The sequence below is a fragment of the Pelmatolapia mariae genome, linkage group LG5 (genome assembly GCF_036321145.2).
Source record: "Pelmatolapia mariae isolate MD_Pm_ZW linkage group LG5, Pm_UMD_F_2, whole genome shotgun sequence".
Lineage (NCBI taxonomy): Eukaryota > Metazoa > Chordata > Actinopteri > Cichliformes > Cichlidae > Pelmatolapia > Pelmatolapia mariae.
The window spans coordinates 25342022-25350442 of NC_086231.1; the positions used below are offsets into that span (position 1 = coordinate 25342022).

Genomic DNA, 8421 nt, shown 5'->3' on the forward strand with positions numbered 1-8421 from the left:
GCCTAGCCAGTCTCAAGACTTTAGTCCAATAGAAAATCTGTGGCGGGAACTGAAGCATTGAGTTGCCAAGCAGCAGCCAAGAAACCTAAAAGATGTTGAGAGTTTCTGTAGAGAGGACTGGACCAAAATCCCTCTGAGATGTGTGCATTTACAAAAAATGTCTTACCACTGTGCTCGCCAACAAGGGTTTCTCCACCAAGTACTAAGTCATGTATTACTTGGGGTTTAAATACTTATTTTGCTACATGACATGCAAATCTATTTATAACTTCTAGGTAATTTGTTTTTCTCTGTAATTTTAGTTGATATTCCATTTCTCTCCATTAAAAAAATGAAACTACCATAAAAATTAGAGACCATTTATTTCTTTGTATGTGAGCAAACTTACAAATTCAGCAGGCAATCAAACAATTAATACCCCAAGTGTATGTATATTGTTGGGTTTTATAATAATAATGAGCATATTGTTCTGTAAAAAGAATGAGTCATTGATAACTGCTCATATAACTGTAAGTTAACTAGCTGTGCATCCCACCCTGTCCAAAATGAACTTCTCAGTGAGAGTCAGTGGTTGTGAAATAGCTTTGTTTCTTATTGCTGCTAATTGCCTTCTCATATACCCCACCAGCTTGTCTTCTCAGCACCCCTCCTCACTGGCTTGTAGCATGTATGTGGATCTTTCTCAGCACATTCCTGTCCTGATGTGTCATCTAGCAGCTTCACACAAACCATAACATCACCAGCCTCAGAGGAGCGTTGGGGGATTAACTTCTGAAATTAACCTTTTCACTTTTCTCACACAGAAAAAAAGGAATTATCAGGAGAGATGAGACAACTAGCTCTAATCATGTGTTAAAAAATAAAATTAGCACAAAGTGCAGCTCTGTTCATGAGCTAGTGCTCGTCAGAGAGGCTGAGTTAGTGAAACAGCAAAAAGGCATTGACTTGTACATATATGGTTGTCTCCAACTTTAGCACAAGTGCTCCATTGTGAAGTACCGCGTCACCATTTGAGATTAGCCAAGTGAAACACACATTTTTTGATCAGCCTACAAGTCTTTTTTTCAGGTTGTACTTTCCATAAGATGTACCCCCTTGTGCCTGTTCACATTTATTTCGCACATGGCAGTGTACCATGGGATTTCTCTCCTTCCGTGAGCTCATAAATAGGTGGTCTTTTTTCCCTCCCTGACAGATAAAACCTGAAAAACAAAGAACAGACGTTTGCTAAAAATGTTGGTAAAGGGAAGACGTTGGGTTATTCTGGTTAAATTAGGCAACAGCCATTGAATTGCCCTGAAAAGATCGTGAGTCATAAATCTGCCAAGTGATAAATCAATGAAGATTTCCACAACGTGACTTGATGGAGTTGATGGATGTGTGTATATCAGCAGGTGAAGCTCAAACTGTGTTTGAGCTTCACCTGCTGATATAGAAGGAATGTTTATCAATGTGTGTGTGTACATAGCATAGATCGGTGGCAATTATTGCTGATAATGAAACACCCCGCCCATTACATAGTTTCTTTGTGCAAGCTGCACATTTGCACAAATCTGGTCCAACAGGTAACAAAACATTTGGTAAAAAATGTTAAAAGACATATCTCAAAAAATACAAAGACAAAAAAGTGGTGGAACATATTCAATGTTTTAAATCTGCAGTTGTTTTGCTGGGTTTACACAGTCACTGCCCACCAGCTAGGAGACGGTATCATACTGTCCAAGCACAGTTTACTTTGCCATATATCACAGCCTGTCAGAGGTGTTATAAAGTAGAAGGGAAGCTCATAAAGTGGTGTACATGTTCCTTATACCCAGTGTTTGCTGTGTGTGTATAAGTATGTGTAAAATACAATGAGGATGTAGATCGTATGTGTCCAAGGTGTGACTAAAGCATGTGAAGTAAACTTGGTTGCAAAATAATTTTAATGCAACTGTAACTATGAAGCATGGAAAATGCAACTTCACAAAGGTTGTTTTCCAGGTTTCCAGAGCTTCTACTTTCAGAAGCTCTGGAAACTTTTTTTTATATATAAAAAAGGCATTCTGATATTACGTAATTCTTGTGCTTTTAATGTGCTGTAAAACTGTAACGTGATGCAATTTTCTCCCCTGACATTCCCTCATCTCTCCCCCTCTTGCTCTTTCTCCCCCCTTATCCTTCACTCCCCTACTGAGGACACCAGCCAATCGCACCTCAGCAGGGTTCCTCCCCTACTCTGATAAATAGTACACAGGACCAGGGTGGGTCTGTCTGCCTGACTCTCCTCTCAGCAGTCTCTCCTCTCACAAAACCTCAGTGCTACAGACTTCCTCCTACACCATGTCTGTCAGAGCTGTGAAGACCACCGCCTACTCCACCGTGTCCTCACCCAGAAGCCCAACGCAGGGCTTCAGCAGCCGCTCCTTCTCTGGCTATGGAGGTCATGGTGTGGGGAGTGCCAGGCAGAGCTATGCTGTCCGTAGCTCATATGCAGGAGTGGGCAGCAGTGGTGCAGCTGTGGGTGTTGGGGGCTTTAAGACGGTCGGTGGGTTTGCCGCTGGGGGATCCGGACAAAGATTAGGTGGCGTAGAGTTTGGATATTCAGGCTTTGGTGGAGGTGTAGCAGGTGGCATGGCCAATGAATTTGTGGCCCCCATCACAGCAGTGACAGTGAACAAGAGCCTGTTGGCACCCTTGAACCTGGAGATCGACCCCACCATCCAGGCAATCCGTACTGAAGAGAAGGAGCAGATCAAGACCCTGAACAACCGCTTTGCTTCCTTCATCGACAAGGTCAGTCGAGGTTGTAATGAAATGTGAAATCTTGTGTTTGAAAGTCATGCTGCAGAAAAGCACATACAAACTGCAAAACACCAACAGCAAACAATCCATACTTCTATAAGTGACAGGAGTGCTGGGGTGAAACTGAATGTGACGACAGTAGCAGAACAGCACAGACAAACTGCAGAGATACGCTACAAGCCAAAATAAGTGAAAGATGAAAGAAGTTTGATTTCACAGAAGAGATCATCCTTAAGACATTCCCTGTCAAAACTTCATAACAATGTGCCATCTATACAGTCTGCTGGGAATATTGCCTGGTTTGCTTAATGGCTTTCCTGCTTCCAGTGTTTTCACTCTCAGGCGAGATCATAGAGCTCAGATAAAAGGATCAACCTGGATACAGAGTACAGGAGTGGGATGAAGAGCAGAGGAATTTTGCTCGAAGGAGTGCATTCCCGATACGAGCAATATTCTGCAAAACAAGTGGTTGTGAAAGTAGAGAGCGAAGTGTCAGGTGTCTACCGAACAGAATCCCGTTTGGAAAATCTCATTTACCGAATTATTTTCATGACATGAATTTTCACCACCAGAGACCTACCAGATTCTTTCGTTATCTGTCGCTGAAACCCATAAACAGACCCTCGAGGTTCACAAAGCTTTCAGGAGATCAGGGTGGGACAAAAGTTGATATAAAAATCAATCACGCTGAGGCTAATTCTCCTGCTTGTAAAACAAAGCTCACTCGTCCACTCCTCTGCGCGCTGGTGTGATATGGCACACCCACAAACAGCAGTCTGCCTCTCCTGTGTTTGCTGAGTGGTAGCAGGGACCCCACCCAAGGTCATGACGCTTAATGAAAGAGCTGTAAAAGGGTCAAGCTGTGTGACAAGTGAGAAACAGTGCCACTTCGTGTTGAAACGCGACACAGTGGGTTAAACTTGAGATTGGAGTATTTGCTGTGACAGATAGAAGCCGCTGGAGGCCAGAGAAGTCTGGTTACTCATTTTTTCCTTTCAGTTAATCTCTCTATGTTTTGGATTCAAACAAAACTCTTCAGTCACACCCACCCTATCCACCACATATCCAAATGACCAACAATTCCATTATTTATTGTTTTCTATGGAAAGGTTTTGATATTTGTGTAACTTCCCCATTGTTTTTTGTCCACCAAGTCATAGCTTCAGTCATCACATACACCCACTTGTTTCTGCCCATTACATGTTTCCTTCCTTTTTTTATTAAGCATTCATCCACCTTTCAATCTTCAGGTACGCTTCCTTGAACAGCAAAACAAAATGCTTGAGACCAAATGGAAACTTCTGCATGAGCAGACCATATCTCACTCAAACATGGATGCTATGTTCGAGGCCTACATTGCCAACCTGCGCAAGCAGCTGGACAACTTGGGTCACGAAAAAGTCAAACTGGAGTCTGACCTGCATAACGTAACGGGCCTGGTGGAGGACTTTAAAACCAAGTGGGTGGAGTTGAGATTTTTCAATCTTAATCTTGCACTCTAGCATAAGGCATGCTTTATTTGTCCGAGATTTGGGAAAGTCTTAAACTGCCAACGATACTCTATTTCCAGTTTTCCTAGAGTTGTGCAGTTTGGCTCTTACGACACCCGCACAGCTATTTTTAACTTCCTGTCAGGAACCCAAAGTTTCAACAAGATAGAGCGGATAAGAAGATAAAAATAATCATTTGCAGTGTGGTGGAGCTAAAATAACAATAACCCTGAATATTCACAGTTAATATTCACTGTCAGCACCACATGTATTCACGGAGGTTTTCTTACTAGAATAGCTTATGATTTAAACAGCTGCTCCTTTATTCAGAAGGGGTTGCCACAGCACACAGATCTGCATGTTTGCCCTGGCAGACTCTGGGATTTTTCACATATTAGACAAAGATGGTAACTTATGGAACCATTTCCATATTAACTTATGGAGCTATCACTTCTGATAAAGCATCTTTCCCACCATGATGATGGCACACTGCCTGTTTTTCTTTATATACAGACTAAAATAATTCTCCTTTTCTGCAGGTATGAGGACGAGATCAACAAGCGCAACGAGTGTGAGAACAACTTCGTCTTATTAAAGAAGGTCTGTGCAGACTTTCTAGTAAATGCTTGATCTTGAAACTACAATTAGCCTTCATGCTCAGTGAGGAAAAATAATGCCCTCATTTTAAACTTTGACTGTAATGAACAATGTATGTTCTCAGTGCTGTCTTTTTTCCAATAAAGGATACAGATGCGGCATACATGATGAAAGTGGAACTCGAGGCCAAACTGGATGGACTTTCAGATGAGATTGAATTCTTGAAGCAGCTCTACGATGCAGTAATTACCTCATTTCATTTTTCACTTCCAGCCTAATAAAAAATGTTTCTACAGGAGGTATCAGCAAAGTTGTATTTTTTCCCCTCTTTTTTGTCCTGCATAGGAAATTAATGAGTTGCAGAGCCAGATAAAGGACACGTCTGTTGTGGTGGAGATGGACAACAGCCGTAATCTTGACATGGACGCAATTATCGCTGAAGTGCGTGCCCAATATGAAGACATTGCCAAAAGGAGCAGAGAGGAGGCTGAGTCATGGTATCAGACCAAGGTGGGACCACAAAGCTATGGGAAACCAAAGCCCACAATTAATAGATCATCATCTGTGAGGACAGTCCATTAAACTTAATTAATGTTCATGAACATTTAAAACTGAAGAGCATGAACTCGAAATCTCTGCATGGTACAAGAGTTTTACTTGTGGCAGATGGTGTGGGATGCCTTCTCTTTTCTGACTTTTCTGACCTCTATTGTCTCCTGGTATTCTATCTTATGCTATTCTCCTTTACGTTTATTGCAACATACTGAAAAGTTTCATATACAATAAGTCAAAGAGCAGAAAGCCAATATAGATCTGGAGATTGCAAACTGTATGTTGGAGTGCTGCAACATGATTTCCTGATCCCCATGTCAAATTAATTGTGCAAAAAACCTGCCAGCAGTATCACTTTGTGTTTTAAAGTATCACTATGATCTGTCTCTTTTCATGACAGTACGCAGAGATGGAGCAGTCAGCGGGTAGATATGGAGAAGACCTCAAGTCAACCAGGGCTGAGATTGCTGACATGAACCGCAGGATAGTGAGGCTCCAGTCTGAAATCGACATGGTTAAAGCTCAGGTGAGGGACAGAGATTTTCTTTTGTTCATTTGAATGATTTGATGTTTTGACATTAAGGTAATAATTCAAACTGCATTGCCGGCCTTATGAAGACCATTGAATTCAATGCCTCGCTCTGCTTGGCTTCTCCCACTTTTAGCGAAGCAGTTTGGAAGCTCAGATCGCAGAGGCTGAGGAACGCGGCGAACTGGCGGTGAAAGATGCCAAACTCCGCATCAGAGAGTTGGAAGAAGCTCTTCAGAGAGCCAAACAGGATATGGCACTGCAAGTCCGCCAATACCAGGAACTTATGAATGTTAAGCTGGCTCTGGACATTGAGATTGCTACATACAGGAAACTGTTGGAAGGAGAGGAGAACAGGTAATCTAAGAGCACCTATGCTCTCCTACATTTTACATAGCAATATACTCATGCTTTTACTTGTTCTTGTCTTTTATTTATTATTTCTTTCTTCCCAAAGGTTGGCAGCTGGAATTCAGACCACTGTGTCCAAGCAGACTTGTGAGTTCATACTTGTGTGCAACTATTGCTAGTTCTGCTTTGTTAATTGTTGCTATATAGAGCATTTTACTGGTCAGACAAGCCCATAACCTTGCCATGACTGAAGCCATGCTATCTAGATATCATATCTGAGGATACAGTTTATATTGTTAGAATCTCATAATATCAACTCTCTGATACATTAGTATGTGTCAATGTTAATCACTCACTTCTTCCTCTGAATTTGTAGGTGTGAACTACAATGCCTATGGTCTGGAGAGTTCCTACATCCCATCCTACGTCAGCAGTTCCTTTGATAAAGTCAAAGCAAGCAGTGGGTCTACGTCAGCAGTCGAGGGAACGGCAGTGAAGAGCACCACAGTCACCAAGACGGAGACAGTGGTGATGAAGACCGAGGAGAAAAAAGAGAAGGAAGAGAAGAAGGAGGAGGAGAAGGAGCAGGTGGAGGAGGAGAAGCCAGCAGCAGCAGCCGAGGAACCAGAGGCTGTGGAGAAGAAGGAGCCGGAGCACGTGGAGGCCGAAGCTGCACCCAAAGAGTGATTTTCCATCATGTTTTGAGAAATTCATGATTTGTTGTTGAAGATTAAGAAAAAGCACATTCTTTTTCATTATCCAACTTTCACCCAAAAAATGTGTGAAGAAGTGTAAACACATCTTTCCTTCAGATATCTTTAACACGGCGGTGCTTATTGAGCTTAAATATCCAAAAACTCTCTAAAATTCTCTACTGTCACCTGAAGCAGTGCCAGACTTTAACTCTTTTCCCCTTAAAGATGATATTTGATGACCCCCCCATATCCTATGACAAGTGTTGACATCACAATATATATTAAAGGTAAAGCTGTGGTTTGACGACCGTTTGAATAGTTTGAGTTTGTTCTATAAGCAACCCTGAAATAAAGGGAAAGCTCCCAGTTAAGAAAATAGCTTCAAGGCCTACTCCTAGTAGACTTTTGAGGGCTAAATAGTTAAAACAATGACTGCACCACACCTTTTAAGCCAGAAGGTGGCAGTATTACTTGTGTTTTCACCCGGTGTCTTCAACCAACAGGAGGCACTGCCATCACACCAACCTGTAATTCACAACTTTTAAAAGAAGGCCATTATATGCTGAGCAGGGAGTGACAAACCTGTTGTAGTTAAACTCTTAAATGTGATGAAGAGCAGCCACACGAGTTCTTGTGACTTCTACTTTCTGAGTCCTGTTTGCACAATAATAAATGTTCAAACAGAAATCTACATGATGTGCTTGTGTTGTGTTTGTGCTGAAATTCACTGACACTGTTAATTTTTCTGTAGTTTGTTAGCCTGATAAGAAAGTGAATGCCACGCCTTCAGAAAACGAATAGAAACGCCTTAAAGATGCACAGAACAGTCGTTACAAAGCACTGGAAATCACCTCAAGGGAATTGCTATCTTGCTTTTTCCGGCTGCTAACAGTTGCTTTCTCCAACACAAACAAGTACCGCTTTTGATAAAGCACACTTTCGACATCTAACATGAGAAAGGATGATAATCCACACAAACCTTTCCCTGGAATACCTGGCAAGTCCCAGCCTGCCTTGTTCACCCTATTTCAAGAGTTTCTCTTTCACAAAATGAACTGAACGTTAGGCCTTCCTCAAAAATATCTGCAACTGTCATATTGTCTCTTAACACCAACTAAAAGCTCACATAAAGTGTGACCAAAACAAAGAAATCCAACACATATCCTAAAAAATAAAAAAAACAAACAAAAAACAAACATCAAACAAGCAAACTAAAAAAAAACCAAATCCCTAAAACATACATTTCATACTAAAGCTGACAGTGTTGAGAATCTGCAAGTGCTTGGAAGGAACACATGTAACATATCTGAGGACAGGAAGGGTTTCTCTTACAGTCCATTGTTCCCTAAGAGGCCTTTTGAGCCCATCTAGGAACAGGTTTGAACATGAATTATGGGTGGTGGTGCCCCACCCAAGGCCATAG

At 41.7% G+C, this 8421-nt stretch overlaps 1 protein-coding gene across 1 annotated transcript; it reads left to right on the forward strand.

Annotated features, from left to right (window-relative positions):
- Window positions 1–2264: 2264 nt before the first annotated feature.
- Window positions 2265–7657, forward strand: LOC134627952 (keratin, type II cytoskeletal 8-like). Its single transcript, XM_063474458.1, has 9 exons — window positions 2265–2775; window positions 4035–4243; window positions 4814–4874; window positions 5018–5113; window positions 5217–5381; window positions 5824–5949; window positions 6089–6309; window positions 6410–6450; window positions 6680–7657. Exons 1-9 carry the CDS (start codon window positions 2323–2325, stop codon window positions 6988–6990), a joined length of 1683 nt encoding a protein of 560 aa, XP_063330528.1. The 5' UTR covers window positions 2265–2322; the 3' UTR covers window positions 6991–7657.
- The last annotated feature ends 764 nt before the right edge of the window (window positions 7658–8421 follow it).

What these genes read in the sequence shown, in the direction of transcription:
- LOC134627952 (XM_063474458.1), top strand. Translation starts at nt 2,323, where the DNA reads ATGTCTGTCAGAGCTGTGAAGACCACCGCCTACTCCACCGTGTCCTCA. An exon ending in GTGGAGGACTTTAAAACCAA is followed by an intron (nt 4,244 to 4,813) that starts GTGGGTGGAGTT and finishes CCTTTTCTGCAG; the next exon opens with GTATGAGGACGAGATCAACA. An exon ending in AGTCATGGTATCAGACCAAG is followed by an intron (nt 5,382 to 5,823) that starts GTGGGACCACAA and finishes TTTTCATGACAG; the next exon opens with TACGCAGAGATGGAGCAGTC.